The sequence below is a fragment of the Calidris pugnax genome, unplaced genomic scaffold, assembly GCF_001431845.1.
Source record: "Calidris pugnax isolate Ruff unplaced genomic scaffold, ASM143184v1 scaffold31, whole genome shotgun sequence".
Lineage (NCBI taxonomy): Eukaryota > Metazoa > Chordata > Aves > Charadriiformes > Scolopacidae > Calidris > Calidris pugnax.
This window is the reverse complement of record NW_015090786.1, coordinates 6,635,730-6,659,244: the sequence shown is the minus strand read 5'-3', so window position 1 is coordinate 6,659,244 and position 23,515 is coordinate 6,635,730. Positions and strand designations below refer to the sequence as shown.

At 39.7% G+C, this 23,515-nt stretch overlaps 1 protein-coding gene across 4 annotated transcripts in view; it reads right to left on the bottom strand.

The window, feature by feature from the left end:
* PLCB1 (phospholipase C beta 1) overlaps nucleotides 1-23,515 on the bottom strand; it is a 289,951-nt gene that overhangs the window by 116,036 nt on the left and 150,400 nt on the right. For all 4 annotated transcript variants that reach the window (XM_014966416.1, XM_014966418.1, XM_014966417.1 and 1 more), the window contains exons 6-8: nucleotides 22,943-23,043; nucleotides 21,397-21,563; nucleotides 947-1,093 (exon numbers count right to left, since the gene is read on the bottom strand). In XM_014966416.1, coding sequence (XP_014821902.1) covers nucleotides 947-1,093; nucleotides 21,397-21,563; nucleotides 22,943-23,043 — 415 coding nt within the window. The remainder of the gene's footprint in view (nucleotides 1-946; nucleotides 1,094-21,396; nucleotides 21,564-22,942; nucleotides 23,044-23,515) is intronic.

Genomic DNA, 23,515 nt, shown 5'->3' with positions numbered 1-23,515 from the left:
AATATCAAAAGGCCTATGTTATCCATAAACCACATTTCTAGCACGCACTGCTGCACTACTACTTATTTTTTTAACATAATGCTAAGTCATTAGCAAACACAACAAGACAAAGCAAACATCAAATCATATAGGAGAGAACTTCCTGTGCATATCTGCTTGTCAAAAATATTTCATCCTACATACATTAAACTAAAATAGTAAATTTACTATTATTTTCTCACAAGCTAACAGCGTCTTAGCCTAGAAAACGTGTGCCAGAAGTTGGGTTCCCAAACCATCTTAGCTTTTCCAGAATCTTAAAACATCGTTGACTTTTCTGTGCAAACAAGTTCAGACTCATTAACTCTAATTCAAATTAACAGGAGCTTCTGGGTGCTTGGCCTTTTTAAAAACATAACAGCACCTAAAAATTTCAGTTCAGACCAGATTACCATTCCTTGCCGATATGAATGCACTGTCAGAAAGCTATGTGCCATGTTGGGACCTCTCTAATCTCCGAATCAAAGCAAATTTCATGGAGCTCAACAAACTGTCAGATTTAATGTTTAGGGGCAAATTTATTAGCTACAGAGATGTTTCCCATATTCTGCTTCACATACTTGCCTGGCAATCCTTGGTTGTCACACCAAGTACATTGTTCCCTCTCCTCCCCAAATAAGGACCTTAATCTAGAATCCTGTGTAAGTTGAGGAAAACTTTCCAGGGACTTCATTGGCTTCAGACCAGACTTCATCTGAACAACCCAGCTGCTACTCCCCTGTTAATAAAACTGTATCTGTTGCCTGTGCGCAGCAGATAGAACAACAATCAAGTGCTACCCTTCCTTCCTTGAAGATTAAGCTCCATCATAATTTTCTGTTGATGCTTCTAGTGCATTTTATGGTATCACTGCAAATATATTAGGACTTTTTGTAAGACAAGAAATCATATCTCTCCAACACAGTACCTGTGAGGTAGGTGTTGTGTGAGGAATTGATGAAGTAGTGTGACAGTGGTTGAGACATGTCTTCATTTAAATCCAGTTTCTCAGGTGGAACAACGCCATTTTCTTCTCCACTCAGATATCGCATAAATCCATCCACTGATATCTGTCCTGAGAGAAACACAGATCCAGGGAAAGCATCAATTAACTTCAAGTACAGATCTAGTGACATACAGATGCTATGTTCAATATACACTTATACAACGGTGTCTCTGAAAGACCATATAATCATCAGATTGGCCTTCATCTAGTTGTTAATTATTTTTTTTTTTTGTTACTATTACCTCATTTTCAGCCATATAAGTTGCAGGTAATTCACATCCCTTTACCTTTACCAAAGATAAATAATTTCATAACCGGTATCTACGGATAATCAATGGCACAGGGGAATCGGAGTCACAGAGCACTATAAGAACAGAGAAAATAAATTGAAACTTACCAAGGGAAGGGGTCTTCTGGGGACAAAAGAAAGCATGCTCTCCAGAGGAAACCAAGAAAACATCAGAGTGCCACACAAAGAAACATGCAACTTTCACCCTTTTTGAATATGATTCAGAATGTGTATATGAATGCAACCAAACTGCAAAGCAAAGCAAACTAAATGAATTACCTTTCAAGTGGGAACTAAGCTTTGCTTTGTAATTTTTATTCTTGCAATTCATATCTCACTGGAGTGCCAGCATAAATGATCATTTCATATGCTGCTGGCAAATTAGAAAGCTGAGTCCTATCCTCAGCTTAAATATCACATTGATCTCAATGGAGCTGTACTTATTACGTCAGAATGAATTTCTCTGTCAAGTCTTCTGCATAAAGTTGATTTTATGGCTAGTGTCAATTTGTACATTTAAACAAACAAACAAAAAATAATCCAGTAGTTTATATTTGAAGATTAATGCTTAACCAAAAAAATTCGAGACATTTTTCTTTGCCTGGTATTTTTGTTATTTTGTCTAGATTTCACATGTAGATTTACTCAATCATTTAGCTTTAGTTAATTTAGTTACTTCCTATAGTAAAACAGATTTTCTGTGTCTCTGAAGAACCTTGAAGCAGCTGTGTGCCTTGGTGACTCCCAACAATGAGAATTTCTTACCTCTTGTCCCCAACTATTGAAAAAAACTTAGTTGACTGACTATAGCATTGGAAAATGGAAGACTTCAATTCTACTCCTAACTCTGCTACTCTCTCCATTTAGAGTCAATCCCTTTTAATCCTAAAACATAGAAACTTACATGTATTTGTCTAGTATGTGAAAAAGCAATGGGCAAATCTGCATTGTTTTCATAAAGCTTGTAACCTCATGATGCAAATATAGCACATAAAGCATTTACTTAAAATCTGTGCTTGGACCCTAGGATTTGGCTCTCGATCAGAGAGGAAAAGATCTAACTGTCTTACGTTCAGATGCCTCATTTTCATAACAAGCCAAGATGGCGGCACTAAATGAATCTATTCATATGACAAGGAATGTAGTGACAATGCAGAGCAATGCAATTATCATTCATTCTTATTACAACAATTGTAAGATGGTTGCAAGGAAAAAAACATCAAGTCCATCCACTATTTTAAGACGGTAATCTGAGTGCAATCTTGTTAGGCTCCACAGCTGCTTTTTCATAGAGTAATTAATCATCCACGGAGAGGACTATATACTTTCATTTTCACAAGAAAAAATATGAAATGGAGAAAATCAGGAAAAAAAAAACACCACTGAGTTTTTTCATGAAACTATAGATTTATGAACGAATCATCTACTGTGTGAATCTGCTAGAGAGACATTATGAATGTAAACAGTTTCAGGTGCTATTATGGAGTTAGCTTGACCTAAAATCCCCTCTGCACCGAGTTCACTGGGATATAGATATTGTCTGTGGTGTACATTCACACAACAGAAGCAACATCATACAGGAAAAATGGGTAAGGTCTTAATTGGATAGCGGGTACATGGGGAACCAGCAAAGCCATGTCACGTTTTAGTGATTTGAAACTTCTGATGTTTGAGACAGCTCATCCAGAGTCATCTTTAATATCTCCATGTTGTTTTGAATGTACTCCTTTCTGCCAGACTAGGAGGCTTAAAGTTGCTCTGGCATTCCTGCTCCAGGATAAAATGAAACATAATGTTTTTCATATGTACAATTCCTCAAAAAACTGTGGCATCATAATCACATGGCGTTCAGAAAGAAAGGTGTCCATTTTGTTATACAAATACTTATCTCACTTCACACAGACTTAGTATTCAAGCATGTCAAAGCAGTATCTCTGTTTAATGCTCAGAGTATACCTGAAAAACAGGGTTCTTGTAGTTCTTGTTTATCAGATGGAGACCTGCAGCTAAGGCTAAATTAAGTGACTGGGCAATATCACATGGAAAAACCTGTGGGTTAAGCTGGGAGTTGAACTACAGAATCTCTTGAAGCCTGTCTGAGTGAACTTGAACAGCTTTGGGATAAAAGGAAGCAAGGCCCAGGCCTGCACTTTCTCCCTTCCCTCCATTTTGTGACCATTCTTCTTTGCTCCCTCCACACTGAAGACAGACAAGGTCTGCAGAGTGGTCCTGCATATTGCCGCTAGTACTAACATAAATCACAGCAAGTATTATTCACACGTATAATTACGTAGTTTCTGAGTTACACGGTTATCTGAGCTTATGGCTGTAGAATGTTATTTTCCCCATCATAATTAAGCAGTCAGCATTTCAGAAAGTGAAGCAATTTGCAAGTTCAATTACAGACGATATTGCACCAGAGAGAGTTTGACTGTGAAACAGAGATGGCAGATGTCAAAGGGACTTTGTATCCTGGATATTAAAGAGTAGATTGTTTGTGACCAACGTTAATGATATTCTGAGACCAACTGCAGTGAGGACGGTCCTCGGTGGACAGTCATCCAAAATGAAATGGCCTCAATTTACTGTTAAGATTTGTTCTCTGTTTTCTTAAGCATATTTCAAATTTATCTCAGACAATGCCAAGAAAAAATAATTTGTGATCAGTTCTTTCTATTACAGCTGTCACCTTTTATCTTCAGATATATATTAGGAAGATTTAATGATATGGTTAGATATGAATAGTTAGAGGGAAAAGAAACACACCAGGCAAAGATCCAGGGACAAAAACACATTCACATTTTTCTTTCTTCACAGCAGAAACATAAAAATACCTCCTTTTTCCTGTGGTGTGTTGTCTATTTAAAAGTCCAACACTTAACTCTGTCCCACAGTGCCACTGGAGCACCTTCGGCCGTACAGAGCAATGGCGGCCCCGGGCCTGCAGCTCCTCCTCCTCTCCCCTCAGGGCTGGCAGGGCCGCTCCTCACACTTTTCCCCTCACTCTTCACTGCCAGCAACATTTTAGCCATTTTTACACCCTCTTGCCCAGAGTGGCTACCGGCGTGGCCACCGGAATGACCACCGGAATGACCACCGGAGCTCCTGAGGCGCCGGGCTGTGCCCTGAGGGGAGGCGGGAATGACCACCGGAGCTCCTGAGGCGCCAGGCTGTGCCATGAGGGGAGGCGGGAATGACCACCGGAGCTCCTGAGGCGCCAGGCTGTGCCATGAGGGGAGGCGGGAATGACCACCGGAGCTCCTGAGGCGCCGGGCTGTGCCCTGAGGAGAGGCGGCTGGAACCCGCCAGAACTGTCAGGGGATAGGGCAGGCCTGGCCTCTCCTCACAGAGCGCGGCTGCCCGCAGCTGGGCGCCCACAGCCAATTCAAGTGAAAATGAAGGATATTCTAATCAATTGTTCCATTTTCAACTTAATGCAAATCCACTTCTGCTCACGGGATGAGTGCTGTCTCAGCACATCTGGCTGAGAAGCGACCGCACAATGTGCCACAGCTGGAGGACTTGAAGAGTTTGTCAAAACCGCCCAGCTCTGACACAGAACAGAAGGTGCTCATATGCTGTGTTTGATGATTAACGTGGGTATATTTTTTCCTTCTCTGGACTCACTAGACTGAAGAAATTCGTAACGGATGTCAGCTGCAGGATATTTGACTGTCAAAGCACACATAAGCGACTGGCTAAAGTGTTGTGCCAGCCAAATAAGTAGCAGATCAACTTTAATGCTTTTATTGTGCAATGGAAGAGGTCTGTAAAATAAAACAGCAAGTATTGAGGAGAAATACAAAGGTTTCTAACGTATTCTTTATCACAAATGTTCCCAATACCTCAAAATTATAAAATGTGTAGCTGAACACTTGTCTATAAATTATAAATTATATATACTTTTATGTAATTTTAAAAACATATCTGAATTAAAAACTTAAAAGACCTAGAGGCACTGGAAAGTCCGGAAATGCCTTCACATGCCCCTCTCCTTGTTTATACATCTACATACCTTCCAAAATCTATTCTCCAAATGGGAAGGAAGTTCTTAAAAGAAAGGGACCTTGACGACCACACATCTTTTGAACATTTCACTCATTATCTTGTAGCTATGAACCACCCGGCAAAGTACCCTGGCAGCCAGGACTGCCCGCTTGCCCACACAAACAGTCCTTCACATGCTGAAGTTCCCATGCCATCCTTTCACAAGAGAAATCTAGCCCAAACGCACACAGACCTAACCAAATCAGGTTCTGTGCTACTTTTCTCCGCTGTGGATTGAAGTTCTGTTTATGCTTTAGTTGTAGGTGCCAGCAGTCCTTTTGCAGCATGCCTGCAATCCCTTTTCTCCCCTGCACTTTTAATTTGGAAGCTCAACTTCATCTGCCAGTTGCTTGGTGGGGATTTGTCAGCCATTGTGCCACTTGCTGCCTCCAAACCTCACCCTTTACTGCAGAAAGGAAGAGAAGGCCATAGAGGGGACTCAAAAAATGTCGTCAGCGTTCAGCATTTCACCTGCAGCAAAGCACAAAGCAGCTTCTTAGCAAGTGGTTCCACAGGACACCTTGACTGGCTGCTCCCATACAACCCGCTTGGTGGTGAAATTCATGCAGAGATCAAAGAAAAACCACCGGATCGACAGTCAGGTCAACCAAACCTGGTATTTATTCACTAAAGTTTGGTAGGCAGTAGAAATAATTTCCTTCTAGAAGAGTAATATATTTAATAGGGATGTTGAAAGATTGTTCTGAATTTCCCAGGCTGTGAACAGCTTCATTACATGAAACATGGGGAGTGTTTGTGCAGCAGCTTGATCTTTTTCTGCATCCCTGGCTCCACCTGATTGCTCCAAAATAGTTACAAGGGAGAAAAAAAACCCAGCATAAATGAAGTGGCAAGTTCTGAGTATGTCACAATATTTCCTTATTAGCTACAGCTCCATGATCCTGTACCTCTCAAGATCTATTACACTGGATCAAAGACATAAATGTTGCTGGATGGCAATTTAAAGAAAAGCACATAAAAATATAACTGTTACTTTGCTCGTAAGAAACAGGGCCTTTGGGGTTAATGTTTGTCAGCTCTAGAATACAACAGAAGTTACTACCATCATTCCAAATCCTTTTTCTTGGAAGCTGTCTGAAGGCAGGTGGCATACTGCTGGCAAACGACCTATTGAAAATTCACAAAATCTAAAGGGGCAACAAAGTGAATCCCCTCTTCTGTGGTTCTTGGATAGTGTCTGGATTCATCAATCAAAATGTCATCTTCTGCGCTTTATGAGATCTGGAATATCCCCATTCTTGGGAAATGATGTTTGCAAATTTGCCACAAAACAGGAATTCTAGCCAGTTGATTGAACCAGTTGATAGGATAGACTGTAATTTGTGAATATACTTCTCAGAGGCTCCTCCTTAGGCAGTAAGTCTATAAAGACTTACTGTTATCACAAGGCTCTTCATAATCCTCTTTGGCTAGATTTAGAGAACCTAGCATATTTTTTTCATCAGGGCCTGTGACAGTCCTTGTGCAGGGCCAGGGCACTATGCACTTTCCTTGGCAAGCACAGAGATAGGTAATAGCCTCATGTAAAACTGTTCTCATGCGGTTTCCAGGGCTGGCAAAAGCACAGGCTGCTTTTGACACAACAATCCTTCTCCTGCTGCTTAATGAGACATAGGTAACTTGACAAGTTCCTGCTTTCCCAACCCCTCCAGCGTGCCAGCATGACCAGCATATTGTTCTGGTTGTGGAAATGCTCATGGGTCCCTGGGAGCTTGCCAGCTCATCAACTTGAGGATGTAAACAAACCCCTGCTCATTCAACACCTGCAGCACTGTGCCAAGCACAAGATAAGAGACATGAGGGCTTGAAGCAGGGCTGAGTTTCTAAAAGAATCTTCTTCACCAGCTCAGTGCCCTCTGCAGTGGCCCAGGATGAAGGCCAAACCCCCAGCAGTGTAGTAGTCTGGAGGAAGTAGAAGAGCACAGTTAATCCTGCAAACTTCTCAACCCAGCTGCTTGAACAGATCTTCATCACCCCTTTTTCAATAGGTAAGCTGTATGCCCAACTTCTTGATTGCTACTTGATTTTCCCTGGGTCTGCCTAGCTTGCCCCAAGAAGCCTTCCAGTCCTTTGAGGAAAGTCTTGGGACAGAGTAGGACAGAAAACAAAGGGCACAACTGACAGTAGAAAAGACCACTTATCTGCACACTTTTCTTTGCACTTCAATCTTGGAACTTTAACATCAGCCTTTGCATATCCTTAAAATTTGTGGACGTCTGCATGGCAATTGAAATGTGCATTTGCTTGTAAGCAGTCAACAGGTTCGGATGCACGGATCTTAAAACGTCTCCCTCCATATATGTGCAAACTTAATAGAAGCTTCCATTATCTTATCCCTATGCAGTTATCCACTCAGTTATGTAACTGGAAGGCACAATTGTGCCAAGAGATGTTATTAAAGTAAAAAAGAAAACAAAAAAGGAAAAGCGACAATTAATTGGCACCTTGTATCTCCCGGCCAGCAACACAGAATTATATTAGTATTTTGTCTGACAGCAAAATCAGGTCTATTCCAATGTGACCTGTAACATTAAATCACATTCACTGTAATCCCATACAACTGAGCAGTCCTCTCAACTCAAAGATTAAAATCCGCCAAGTAAAGCAGCTATTTTATAATCCTGCAAGAGATGTGTACAATATGCCCCATAGGGAATTCTATTTCACAAACCAGCACTGCAGTTTACAGCTCATTAGGTATTAACATTTTCATGCACCGTGTAGAGTAGGATGCATATACCCCTGGTGTGTCTCTTGATACCGGGCACAAATTAGCTGTTCTATGCTTTCTAGCTTTGTGAGCCAGCAGAGAAGTTCACAAGGACGAATTTCCATAAAATTCACACTGTGTGGGACACAATGTGCCAGAGCAACTCTGATAACACTTGCAGCATTTGCATCCAAGTGATTTTGGAAGTGATACTGAAACCTGTTCATCTTTCCAGACACACGTGCTATTACTATATTGCTATAGTGTAACTGGCATTTCTGTCTGTATGCCGTTTTGTAAACTAGGGCAGGACACAACTGCATCGTCCAAGCGACATCCTCTTAATAGCAACGTCATCACAAGGAAAGAATATTGTACAAGGTCAGTCCAGACTGAAAATGCCACAACCCTACAATTGTGTTACTGGACTTTACCCCTGGAACATCAGCACTGCTCTATTTTAGAAAAATCACTGGGGACAGAAAAGACTCTCAGGCCTCAGGTCAGGATCTGCAGATAGTTCAAAATACCTACATACCAACCATCATGTACACACCACACACAGAAGTCATCAGTAAGTCCTTCATTTTAGCAATATTGCCAACAATCAGCACGAGGAAATATTCATACTAGTCAGACAGTACAAGCAAATTAAGAAGTAGATGAAGGGCAATTTGCTCTATCTGAATAGTAGTGAAACATTTTCATAGAGTTTCTAAATTCAAATTTTTCCTTACTGGAAAAACTAATCTACAGAAAGCACAGATAGAAATAAACTGAGGTCAGGATAAAATATCAGAGTTTCTTTGAATTTGAAAGCTGAACCGCATGCAAAAAGTCCAGAGGCTGACACACTGAGCAGCAGTTGGTCTAGTTTCATACAGCCTTTAGTAATCTGAAAAAGCAGAATCAACAACAGAGGGCTTAAAGGACAGACAGTTCTCTGGAAGCTGTTATCAAAACAAGATGGTAAAGCTGTAATGGACCAGGTAAATGGGAAGGAAATCAAACGAGAAAACACAAATAATAATTCAAGTTAGGTACCTCATCACTCAAGCAAAGCAAAAACTAAAATACAGAGATAAACTGGGAAGAATTTGAATGAATCCTCGACAGCAAATAGACTTTGAAAAGCAGACAAGATGCAGAGAACAGCAATGCATCTGTATGTAGCTGCATCAAAAAAGTTTGTTGGAAAAAAATGTAACTGATTGGCAGGACATTTTAATGTCAAGTCACTGATGAAAGAGGTATCAACATACATGCCCATAACTAAACCTAACCATACAGCCAATCCTATATTTTTAATGCATGTAAGTTACGCTTAACTTAGTTAACTATTGACAACACCAAGGATCTTAATGGGACCACTGACTGCACCCCAGCTTTTGCCTACTAGTATCAGAAATGTGTCTATATAGAGAAGATTATTTAGTTAAGGTTATAAATATTAACATATGTCACAATATATGCCAAAACAAGAAAGATCAAGCCTCTAAAGCTGAAGTGGCCATAATATAATGGTCAACAAGTATTTTAAATGTAAATGATAAGGAAGAACAGTACAGTGGCCAAAGGCAGAAAAAGTAATGAGATCAAAGTAAGCAATGGAAAACTGGGGTAAGTGTCTGAAAAAGCTTGGCAGTACCACAACTAATTGTGCTAGGAAACGCTCTTGCAATGGGAGTATTGGTTGTCTCATTGCTTAAATCCTTTACATTTAAACCAGGAGAATATCCTGCTGTGTTCAAATCTCATTTCAGATTTCTGAACTTAAAGGAAAGCGAAATAGATCCATTTCTTCCCCCAGTTATACTTGCTAAACTACTTTCCGTAATTAGACAGTTACCTGGCCACAAACCAAACAAGCTTTCTTTGGCAACATGTTCTTGAAAAAGAAACAGAAAACTTGCTCAATAAGAAAGGAACAGAGCAAGATTCATTGCTCTACCCTTGAATGTGTATATTGTAATAGGACACTGGGCAATCTGAATATAAACAGAGCATGGTAGCTCCTATACAATATCTGAAATTAATGCTTACTGAATGACAAGCAGTCAGAGAGGGAAAACATGGGAAGGTAAACATGTTGTGCTTAAGTAGTGCAGATAAAAGAGCTTGCTCAGTATCAGTTAATCCATGCAGAAAAATCACATGCCCAAGGACACTGAGATCCAGGATATTTTGCAGAGTAAGGATTATCAACCAAGTAATGCTGAATTCAGTATGTTTGAATCAGAAATGCTTGTCATTCTAATGAAGCTATCATATCCATTTTATCATCTGTATAAATGTATAGAGAAAACAAACATTGGATAAGATTTTTTTTTACTTTTTATAAGAAAATATTTGCAAATGACTTTTCTGAATGGGTTTCAGAAGAGGTACTGCAGCTCAAGACACTTAGTTCACTGTAAGGAGGAAATATTTCCTATAAGCGCTTAGGCAAGACATGCCAAATAGCAAACTTCATATTTTTATGATAAAGAGTGTTCTCAATCAGAATGAAAACTTTGGGAGAATTCCAAGGACATTGCCATCTCAAAAGGAAAGGAAGATGGAGTGTCACCTGAGAAGAAACAAAAGTTTCCAAACCTCACTTGTGTCTGTTGGCATAAGCCATCCATTTTAATAAGATCTTAAAGTCACTGTGGAATGTTAAGCATGCTATTTATTTATTTTATTAGAAGTCAGAAGTTTTTTCAGCCCTTTTCAAACATTCAAGAAAAAAGAGCTCTAACCCACAGGGGCTACAGCCTATTAAATTTATGTATTTTTCTCTAGCAGCACAAGAAAACAGTAAAACACACACATAGGCAGGGAAGATTTTTAGACACTCAACATTTTATCTTCCTCAAAATTTAAATGTTGGAAACACATTTATTTTAATGGCTGTTGATCATCTAATTCTCCAAAGCACCTCTAAAAAACCCTGCTGTAACAAAGCATGACCATAGTTCAGAGATTCTGGTAAGCAGAGGTCTTGTGTTAAAGAGCACAATTACTGGAACCTGTTATACTGTAAAACAGTGTTTTCTTAATAGCAAATATACATAGCATAGGCCTACGATAACTAACAAACACAAAAGTGTTCAACATCTTGAGTCAAGCACATCTGCGTTACAGTTCACATTTAACCAGATCCCTATATGAAGGATCAACCAGTTTCTTACTGGTTATCGTCCTCTCTTCTCAGCCATAGATAGCTCTTTCTTTAAACAAAAACAGTTTCTAAAACACTAGCAGACATATACATACATATCTGAATATCTAGTCATTTTTCAGGAGCTGGGTAAAATCCCACTCTGGTGTAGACAAGCAAGCAATCTCTCCTAAGTCTCAAGACTGATGCAGAGTGATCAGCATCATCTCCAAGTTGGACTGTGAAGAAACGCTACACCTAAAGTTAGCTAGAGAAACACAGGGGACTGCAGCTTATTCCTTGGCAGGCATGTACTTTTCTGCTTTTTTTCTTTTTTATTCCCTGTTCAAATTCAATTTTGCTTAAAAGCGCTGGCCTCGTTTGTGCAGTCTTTACATTAGCAAGCCTCAGCTACTGTCTTCCGGGTTCTCATCCAAGAGTGGGGCACGGACTATTAAAAACCCCAATGAATCTACACCTCAGTGATTTCAGTTGATATTGCAAGATAATGCAGAGCAACGCAGGGATGGAACAAAAATTCTTGCGGTGTCAAGAAACTCTGTCCTCAAGACCTGCTTTCGCACCATAACTACTGTCTACAGGCTCCAAACCTGCTGCCCTGGACTTCAGTCGAGGTATGGAGCGTGATCTAGGAGGAGGTGCTAAGGGCCCTAGCACCTGGGCACGTCTCATTCATTACATCAGGAAAAATGAAGCAAAGGCAAACACAGTGAGCTACACCCAAATCTCCCACCAGACATCTTAAGCTTTGAGCCCAAATTGCAATCCTCTACAAAAATTACTGTGGACAAAAAGTCTGTGGGGTCACAGGGTTTTACAGACACGAGTCCATTCTCTAGCTGCTCATGACTTTTCAGCACAGGGGTAATAAAGAAATCCTTTCTGACAGTATATCTTTTACAGGATATGAGACGGCAGATAGTTTACATCCAATTAAATCTATAAAAACACTACAAAACCACCTTCTTACGAGTTCCTAGCTAGCAGTGGAATGAGCACTTTACGACATGGTAGATTTCTAAGACAGGCAGACAGCTAGATAAGTGGAAAGATTTTAAATCAGACAGATAAAAATACCATTAATCCCAGCAATACTATAGTTATTTCTGACAGACTTGAAAGAGGGCCACTACTGGAATATGTCACTGTCTTTCCAAAACTCTGAAAAGCACACTCTGTAGAATGCCTCGGAGTGATCCTGGGAGATGTAATAATATTAAATGTTGGCTTACTTCCAATTGCTAAGTTGCATTAAAAGACATCTAAAAATACATACTTCTTCTCTGAAGCGATACTTCTCTACATAAGCTATTAATGCACTTGCCAAAAAGACTGTTCTTCAGTATAATGGGAAGACAGAAGAGTAGAGCATGAGCATGCTGGAAGTGGGGAAAAAAGCCTTCTTCACGGCTAGTATTTTTACTTCCAGAAACTCCTCCAGTTGAAGAAGAGGTTAATACTAAAAAGAAGTGGAAAAGAATAAAGGCATATCTCTACAAAGACAGTTCAGATAAACTAAAAAGAAGGGACTTCAATGTCTTAAAAGACACTTCCTTGTCTGTTCCTTAAACTTGGTCTTACAGCTGCAGGCACTGCATTCAACAATCCCTTTCATAAACAAATTGAGTTCTATCTTAGCAACAATTGCTTTTTCTGCCCTCTTTACTACCTCTGGTTGGCTGTGCCAGAACCATAAAGTTAGGAAACCTCTCTTGATTTCCAGCCTAAATTTATTCAAGGCCACTCGATCCTGCTGTGTTCTTCTGCCAACATTGTCCTTGAGCTTACCACTTCTTTCTCCCTCCCCAGCGTTTAACTCTGATGTATTTATAGGCAAAAGTCATATTCCAGCTAAAGGATATTGTTCAAGTAGACGATTACATCTGACATTATAAGGGAAACTTCCTCATATGGTCGCTGTAGTAGCTCACATACTCCAACAATGTTAACGGCCCTGTTATGACAGATACCATGCATACCAAAAGACTCAAAGATCATTGCTAACTCCTCAAGGCAGCGACTGTCTATTTAGTTGAGTTGACCAAAGGATGAGGCAAAAAACAAAACGGCACATGAAAGGGGATGGCCAAATGTCAATGAGCTCGTTTGTGGCAGAGCCAGGAAAACTGCGCTCTTCTGCCACCAATTCTGGATGTCACCCACTGGATCACAGCAGCTTTCACTCCCTTTGTCCTCATGGGCCCTTTGCAGCTGCAAAGCACTATATTTGCAGCAGTCATAATGAAGAGTCAGACCCCACAATGTTTATTCAAAGTTTATCTACGTTTGTTTCCTCAGCACTTGAGTCCATGCTGCTTTATGTTTTCAGAAGTAAACTTTATCTAATATTCATCTTCAAATAATAAATCCTGCTGCTAAAAGGGAATACTTCCCTGTGTTCCATAAAAGAGGCAGGAAAACAGGAACAAGCACAAAGAAGCTGTTTTACTTTTAGAGTAAGTTTTCTATTTATGGACTCTGATAGTCTGAGGCTGAGTAAAACACAATACAGGCAGCAGCAGAATAATACTTCTCCATAACCCTTGAAATCCAGTATTGGTGCAAGACTCTCTTCGCTTACCCCTGAGCAGAAGCTCTACCTGGAGGGTAGATGCAACTCTAAGTATACTCTAAAATGGCTTCTCCCGTTTGCTTTGTGATCCTGTCACCCCAGGTTCTTTCATCTGTTTGCAATGTTAGGATGCAGGGTTTAAGCCTGCCTGTAGGATTTGAGCCTGGGGTCCATCAGGTGGCCAGTCAGGTTTCCAGGACATGGGACAAGAGTCACTGGTATGGTCAGCTTCCATATTAGTTAGCACAGGCTGGCTCTGACTGCTGAACTTACATTATCGTGATTAGTTTGTGCTCTGCAGCTCTGAAGATATAAATTCCACTGTCAGTCTGTCCGTTTTACATTCGGCACAGTTTCACTGGTATTAGTGGAGCTATTCCTGGTACAAGGCACTGGTCCCAAAATGCATTTCTGCAAAGCTTATGTTTCTTTCAAAGTATCTGTATTATACACAGAAAATTAGGAAACTTGCCCTCCCTGGAACCCTAAACATATTTTTGACATTTTCATTAATTCTGGCGCCAACAGCAAAAACTAACTCTGTGCATAAGCACATGGGTCTCAGGTCCAAGCCAGTTCCTACACTTTTAAAATGCAATCAAAGAATAAAAGGTAAAAGCTTTTGCTTTTTTACTAAGCCAGACACTACTGTGCCTTTTTTCACTGTTGCAAAATCCATTATTACTAGCCCACAGCATTGCTTCATTTTGTTATCAAGTTGTTACAGTTAAGTTAGAAAGATGAAGCATCTGTAAAGCAGATGCAAAAAATCCTCATAATTGAAGATTTTCCGTTCCAAAAGTGTTTTACAACATTTAGTTTTTTACTTGAGATGCAATAATTTGCAAATTCATTTTGACAAGTATAGTTTCCATTAACTTATTTATGGTGATACATTATTCATACTAACATTTGCCGCATATATATATTGAAAAATAATTTTTAAAAGGCTTTCTGGCAAGCTACCTAACTTAGCACTTGTTGCTGACAGCATGGGAGAGGCTAAAACTTTTGTGTGGCTTATAAATTTTAAAGAGTAATAAACTGTGACTGGGATCTATTGTTCTGTTGTCATTTTAGAATGAGAAACAACACTGAGAGCTCTTTTCTTGTACAACTGGAATGCTGGAAAGCCCTGAAAATCCCAAAGTTAATGGATTTTTTTGGTAAGTATACTTAATTCCAACATTGCAGTTAGGAGGCTGAAAAGATTTCAGCCATTTTGTAACACTTCCTACACAGGTTTCAATACTAGAAACCCTCACCATTTCACTGCATGGTTTATACATCAGAATTTATGCTTCAAATATGATGAAGTATGTCTTAAAAGGGTAGCCACAGTTGCATGGTACTTGTTTTTGCCATTAAAATCCGTTGCCTAGGAAATGACCCCCTTCTGCCACCGAAAGACTCCAATGTGTAATTACTCTTAAGCAGTTACTAAAAGGTGAATTTAATGTGGTGGGATGAAAATGTTTAAAGTGTATTGCTGTTTAAGGGAGGGAAAACACATTTGTACTGAAGTGAATACTGCAAGGTGTGAACGCTGCCATGAAAAAAACACATGTAGTAAATGCCGTATAAAATTATATATGCCTTAATCTAGTATTAATTGCTTAATTTATTCTATTACCTAAGAAAAACGCAGCACAACAACTTCCAATAAATGTGCACTAGCAAGTCAGAATTAACCCTGGAATTCAAAGACAGTCATGGAACCAGCTGCCCTACAATCCTTCTAAATACATGTCTAACTATAACTAAAACAAATGCATTTCCAAATAGGTACAGTTGAGAAAATCTGAAGAAAGAAACACTGTGAAATATAAGAGGAAAGCTCTTTTCTTCTTTACAGATCTAAAGGTTTGGCCCTTTGAAATTAAATAGGCAGAGATACTACTTAAATGAATGCATACTTAAGAGATAAAAAATATTAACATCTTTATGCCATTACTTATCTCAAATGTGCCCTCTAGTAAGTACAATCTGGCCTACAGATCCATCGGCCAGGAAAATCTACAAAGCACTTCCAGACTCTGTTTTTAAAGCTTATACTATAGTCAAGACAATCTCTCTCAATAAAAACCACTCTAAAAATAATGGCTAATAATAACTTAACCCTTCTCTTGCTCCCACCAACGAGGATGGTGGGAAGCATATATTTTATTGCTATAGCACAATTCCAGCTTTTTCCATGTCTTCTTTCCCTAGCAAGCCTTGGTTTTATATTCTTTATTGCTAGTCTGGAACATGGGTATAACTCATTCTTGCACGCTTAGAGTCTTTAAGAGACACAGGGTGCCCCTAGAGCCAAGACTGCTACTCAGTGCTTTTCGAAACACTTACTGGTTTCAGAAGTGAAGGTTTAACTGAGACAATAGGATTTCAGTTCTTAAAGTTCTGAAGTCCTTTTGAACTTAGAAACTTTTGGAAACTAACTGCATTGCTAAGTCATGAACAACTAGCACATTTTTGCAGGATTTGTGCCAAATGCATTTGGTAAATTTCACATAAAGAAACCAGGGCTATCGTTCTCAGGAGCCTTGACACTGCAAGCAGAGACACCTGAAACTCAGCATTAATGTCCCATCTCCCATCCATAATGTAACAAAATCCTGAACAACTTACTTTTATACAAACCTTCTTCGAAATAAAAGCAAGTAAGAAAATTCCCAATCAACCACTTGGCAACTGATTTATTAATACACATCCCGTTATCAACCTGGTAACTTGAAAGGGAATCCATTTAGCAGTTATGGAGCCACCCAATGCACATGCTTTACAGCTTGAAAACACCAAACTACAAGATGCTACTTAACCAGGGCTATCAGTCTCCCAGAATGGTTTTGCTGACAGTGAGAGACTGCTCAGCACTATGAGGAAACTCCTTCTGCTTCCACCTGATAAGGAAACAAGCTATGCATAGCACATTAATCTCCTTCACTGTATGACACAAAGCGCTAATCACAACAGCTTGCTTCAACCACAATAAAATACTACTCCAGATGCTTGACCTATGTAGATGTCAGGCCCATGTACCTGCTGATGTTGCAAAAGCTCAATCGCATCCCAGCAATACAATACCTAAAAATACATTCACAAAGAGCAGGAACATGGGCAGCCTTTTTACTCAGAATAGTGTAACCTAAGGCCCTTATGCAGTAAGCACATTGGTACTTGATTTTGCCAGGTACCTGAAGAACCATGTTGAACAAGTTTAAAATATTGCATAGAGTTCTTCCTTACTGTGTTCAAAATACTGAGGTTTAGCTGCAGCAGATACAGAAAAAGGGCTACATCAGCAATCATGGGAATGGAGAATTATGAGACGCCAAATGCATGTGACTAGTGCTGTGAAAGCTGAGAGACAGCACAAGCATTCTTTAGAAATTCATTTAATTAGGTATTAGAGAATAATAATTAAGTTAAAACAGAATATTTTTGTATAGTGGATGCACAGAGATCATGAATACAGTCAGATGAGAAATTAGGAGAAGATAGAATCATCAGATGAGTGAAGTTCTAGAACTGTCCAAGAAGGGGTAGTGGGAGCGAAGAGTCAGGCTGTTTCCGAGTCTCTGCTTTATGAATTTGGATTTAAGTTTTCAAGGAAAACCTCTAATTCTATTTAAAAGAGCATTTCAATTCATAAAATTATATTTGCTAAGAAGTGCATCATACTCTCAGAAGTTGCCCAGGTACCTGTGTTCATGGTTATGGCCAGAAACTAACCAGAAATTTCACTTCAACAGTGCTGCGAAATGGGCAATCATGGGAACTGAGCTTCAATAGAGAATTAATATGATGTTCAAGGACCATAAGAGACTTTTCTATAACCATCATCTCTTCTCACACCACCCATGAAGTTAAGCATATGCTTAAGTGATTTACTACATCGAGGCCAGGACATTATGCATGTTGGAAACATCAGTCTTACTCCCACAGCATAAATGTTTTTAATCCTTGCAAATTGCAACTATTCAGCTTAAGTTTGAATCTTGACATGTGTGGTACTGCACACAGAAAAAAGAAGAAAATTATATATATTTTGTCTAACTTTGCAAAACATGATTAGAAATGTAGGCCTTGTGGCATTACAGTATACCTGAAAAATAAGGACATTTGCCACCAACTTTGTCTCAGGCTTCTGTAAAAGTAATTTTCTGTGGCTATTTAAATAAGAACTATACAGGCTTTAAAGTTCAAATTAAAAGGAAGAGCTTGGCTGATTTCATGAGGATGCTCAACATGAATCCCTTTATTTGGGTGAGACATCTGAACATTGGATAGATTGTTTAAATAATTAAATACAGAAATACTACAGAAACAAACATCCAGGTGGACAGACCTTTACCATTTATGTGTGTGTTTGCCACCAACCTCTCTGCAATCTGATGTTATAAAAATGAAACAACATAATGACCAGAGTCAGCCAATGCAGCCTATGGAAACAAAACAATATACCTGTGTGCAGGCATCCGTGCACAAACAGACACACTGAGCAGCTGCAAATGTTCAAACTCCAGAACAATCTGAGGAAAAGGGACTTAACTGGCGTGAAGGCTGGCAATTTATATCACCTAATTCTTGCAAACAAGCCTTTAAAGTCTCTACCACCACAAAGTACTTCAAATCACTCATTACTCATAAGCAGCAGTTAATCACAACTTTTAAATTTCTTTATGGTGTTTTCTTCTGTTCTGGACCTGTATTTGTGATTTACTTCAAAGGAGTAACTTCTCATTGCCAAGAAAGAACAAATACATATACCATGCTGTCAGATCTTCTGGCTTGCTTCTTGAACCAAAACTCTGCAGAACTACTCCAAAAGTCTAATTATTTAATTGCATTGCTCTGACACAACAGCAATGAAGTCATCCGTAGGCCACCTGTAACTCTGTTTCCCATCCTGCTGTTTATTGTGTAATTCTCTCACATCACCACCTCTGCCTCATGTGCCTTGTTCCCTACGCTGCTCTGCTGGTTTTTAGCGTACCCCGTTAATCCTTTTCAGGACTTGTTCAGTTGGGACATCTTCAAGCTCACTTCGAAACACAGGCACATAAAGGAGCACGTGGACAACGACCCCAAGCCCATCTCTCTTCACAGAGCTGCTGGGCCCTGTTTACTGTAAGAACTATGCTGGAGGAAGGCTTCTGCTACCTTCTTAGCTCTTTTAGTTGCTGGTCTGGGTGCTCTAAGGTTTCCACCTGCTCCCACTGTTTTAACTGACAGCACCGGGGCCATTCCAAGCATCCCACTTCCATCTCTACCTCTCCACTGACTTTGGTGCTGGCAAATAAGGGGCCATAAGCAATGCCACCACAAGAAATGTGGCAGAATATATGAACAGCAGAGGTGGGAAGTTAAGGCCAACAAATTCATGGGTGTATAGCAGTGGACCCCATCTAACTGTGGTTTGAACATACATGGGCCTACTGAAAATAACATCTCTGCTCAGTGGTCCAAGTGAGTACAGTTTCAGTGGCAGGGGAAGTGTCACTGAAGCATGTCACTTTGGTCTGCCACCCCTGCAATTCAGCCTGTGAACAGCCCTTTCTGACAGCAGAAAGCCTGAGTGATAATCCCATAAAACACCATATTAAAAAGTTAAATCATTATTTTGAATGTGCACTATAATATTTTGGTGACATTTTACAGACATGCAGCATTTGTTTGCAATTATTCTGTGAGTGTAGGACTGAGTGCACACCTACACTTCATTTAATATACAGTGAAATGCATTCCCAACTCGAAGCAGATGTAGAGAAAACAGTGTATCCCAGTGTTAATCCTGATTAGCCAGTTCCTGTAATGTGAAGGCAGTATGCTTGGGATTTGCACAGGGGCCTGATTAGCAGAATGGGCCAGTTACTGTAGCTCAGCCACCAGACAAGGTGCAAAATAAGAGGAGGTGACCTGCAGGTTGTGCCAACTTTGTCAGAGTTTGCTGGGCATCAGTGCATAAGTTTGAAGAAAAAAAAACAAACACAAAAAACCCAAACAAACAAACAAACAAAAAACACAAAAGGAATTAGCTCCCTATGACCTGCCTTTCCCTTCTTGAACTCAGCATTTCCTGTGAGAACTGATTCTGCAAGAGCAATGTAAATCATACCTAGGAAGAGAGGCAGCACCTGTGGAAGAGCAAGTGGCTGCAGCAAACATGTGTACCAATGTACACTAGGGTAAGCTGGAGGTGTCCCACAAATCCTTCTTGGAGGGTACAAGCAAATGCCATCACAAGACTCTTCTTTCTGTGGTTTGTTTCATGCTTCCTCCTTATTGCTAGTCAGAATGTGATTTCATTTTGACTTTGGTGCTCTGCTTGCACACCAGCATACCTCCTTCTAATAAATCCTTTATTGGGTTTATATGAAGTACCGATATTTGGGTAATAAGAATGATCTTTCAGGTACCAGACTTCTCTGTTGCTGATGTGAAATAAGGTAGGAACACAGCAACATTCTAATATTTGCACAGAGGAGAGAGGAGGTCACATTTTATTTTCATCTACTCATGCTAGTATTCTCACTGACGTCAAAAGACATTTGCATAAGCATGACAAAGAAGCAGGATTTAACCCTCCATCAAAACCTCCAGAAACACTAAATTTGTTTGTACTAGAAAAATAAGAAGCCTTATGAGAAAAATGACAAGTGTTTTGCCTTGAGACAACATTTATCATGGTATTGAGAGCCTCAGGTTTCATTCAGGAAGACATCTAGGTCAGAAGGCTTCCAGGGAGAGGGACGAGAGTGCCTTCAGGTAACCTCTAGACTTTTGAGAAAGATGTGTCTTTCTTTTGGATCCAAAAATCTCTGGACCAAATCAATTTTTTTCATATTAGATCTGTTTTTCAGGATATAACCACGCCCCTAAAATTTTACTGTATAAACACATTAAAAGCTGGGGTAATGATTAGCTTATGTGGATTGGAATAAAACAGGATGCAGACACAAATTCAATGCTATTTTAAGACTTGTGGTGGTAGCAAAAATCTGCAGAGATTTGAACAGAAGTTCTGTCACTGCTTTTGGCAAAATGCCCAGTTAAGCCCTGACAACACTTGAGATTTTCAAAAGGGAATTTTCTGTGATTATCGCATGAAACACACTCAGCTACTTTTCACATTTTACTTTGTGTACCACTTTATCAGAAAGCAGAGTTCTGGACTTATTACTGTTATTAAATGGTTGAATTTAATCATCTTAGTTTTAATGCCACTGATTGTTTCTTTAAATTTTACATTTCAGATACCGGTAAATAGTCATTGTTCATAGTAAGGTTTCTGCTGAAGTTGCGTACCAGGGCAACTGTTCTAAACTATCAATTACATGTACTGAAAACTAAATAGTGAAACTAGCCCCATCCTTCCTAAATTGATCCCAACCAAATATATCTAAAAATACACCACACAATGTCTCTCAGGCATGTACGATCCAAAAGGAGACAGTTGGAAATGCAATTTGATTCTGAATCAAATTTTGCTTTAGCATGCACTGTAGGATAATTGAGTCATTGTTTCAAATCAGAAACCGAGTACAGCGAGAATATAAAAACCACTGACCTTTCTTTGCTAGATTACTGTTGGGTTCATACTTCTCAATCAGTTGTTGAACTTGTTCTTGTTTTAACGGTGGATAAAGGATTTCATTTAATCGTGGATCACGTTGCTTAAAATTTATAAATTCCATCATCTGATCAACAGTAAGGTATGGTTTGCTCTTGGCACCACTAGAGAAAAATTAAAGCAATAGCAAAGCCATTAAAGTAAACAAGAAAACCACAAAAGGGATATTTTTCCTTGAAATCTTGTTCAATGTTCTGTAATTTCCCAGGGAAACTGAAACAAGATTCAGACTATTGTACAACAAAAACATCGTCCCACTGTGTCTCTGGACTAATTTACTTTGCCAGCACGCAACGACAAACATCCTTCGTCAAACATCTAGGAGTAAGACTGTAAAAGCATTCGGCACTACTGACATCAATGGGAAGAGTCAGAGCAATGCTAAAAGCTTTTCAGTCCTCTGAATTCCGGGAACAAAGCAATTTTAAAAAGTAAAGGAGAAAATGACATGGAATTCAATCCTGAGCTTGCCATAAACATTCTGCTGGCATTCCTGGCCCAACTATTTGGTTTTACTGCTGAATAAAAGCAGCCTTGACTTCATTATTCTAGTATTTGCTTGAGGTGGTTTTTTATAAACCTGCTAAAAAATGCTAGGCACTCTGCAAAGCAAGCAAAAAGCTGTCTACTTAGGTAGTAAAAAGAGCAGAGTTTGGGTACAATTTGTACCCAGATGGAGATCCAAGAAGCCTCCAAGCCAGGTGACGTACTTAGGGTTGTCTGCAGCGCTCGGGACTGGCCTACTTCTCTGCAAGAGAGCAACGGGAAGTCTACCCCCGGGTTCAATGGGAGCAAACTAGGTCAACAAACCTCAACCTTAGAGAAAATAAGCACGAAAGGAGTACAAGAGCACACCCATGTTGCAAAGATACGTTCAGTAATTGCTTTGGTGGTCTTGGGATGTATTTTGGAAATTACTTTGCTCTCATATTGCTTCATGTTCTGACTCCATTGATCAGGCTCTGCTGAAACCGGGAAGTACAACAACTTGCTGCAAGGGATAGAAGCAATCTGAGTTACAGAGCTTGAAACCCAATGTAAGAAACCAGTTGTAGCTGGCTGCTAATTTAATTTCACGGTGTGAATCATGATGCACAAATTCTAAAAGTTACTGCATTTTCTGCAATCCTAATTAAGCTTTTGGGGGTGATTATACATATTCTCACGCACATTGCGTGCTGTTATTGCTAATTACTCTTCTTCCTTTACTTTCATGAAAGCCTAAACTATCCTAATTCATAAAGAAAAACTCTAGGAACAAATTACTTTAAAATTCTGGCCATTAGAAACAGAGGAAAAAGCTTGGGAGAGAAGGAACTCTTGATCCAAGGCTAAGTAACAGCCCTGCTTGACACTGAAATCTGTTCATGCCAATCACTGCTAAATAACCTACTTTGTCATCCCCAGCCCAGAAAATCAGTGAAGGGAAATAAATAAATAAATAAATAAATAAATAAATAAATAAATAGATGTCTTTTCTTACAACTCAGAAAAGATGTGGTCGATCTCAGGCCGAGGGCAGAGATTGTTTAGGAACACCCTGTACACGTCTGGCGTGAAGTCATCTTGAGGGATTGACTCATTCTGCAAAACGGGAAAAAATAGCAAAAGAACAATACGGCACTTTTACATGTTCTTTGTAAACACATCACTCGCCACTGCACTTCTTTTGATTTGTTTCCTGCAACCTAGAAGAGGAATAATAAATTCCTTTGAATAACAGAGCAGCTTAAAGAGTGCATCTTTAAAAAATAAAATATAAATACATCCATCATCTTCAATAAGGCTCCTTCTCTTAGCACCTGCGAAGCAAAAAGTACATGTCTCCATCTAACCACATTATCTGTAGCACAACTGGGTATTGCAATCCCAACACCTCTGAGCCTCTGAGCTCAACCCCAGCGGGGCAGCGGCCAGTGGTGCTGAGCCCGCCTGCTTCAGCGAGCACAGCGGCAGCGCTACCGAGGCCGGGCACGTCACTCATCTTTCCAAAGCTTTCAAAGAACCAGGGAATGAACTGGGTCACTGAGTCAGTATTAATACTCTGCTTCCCTGA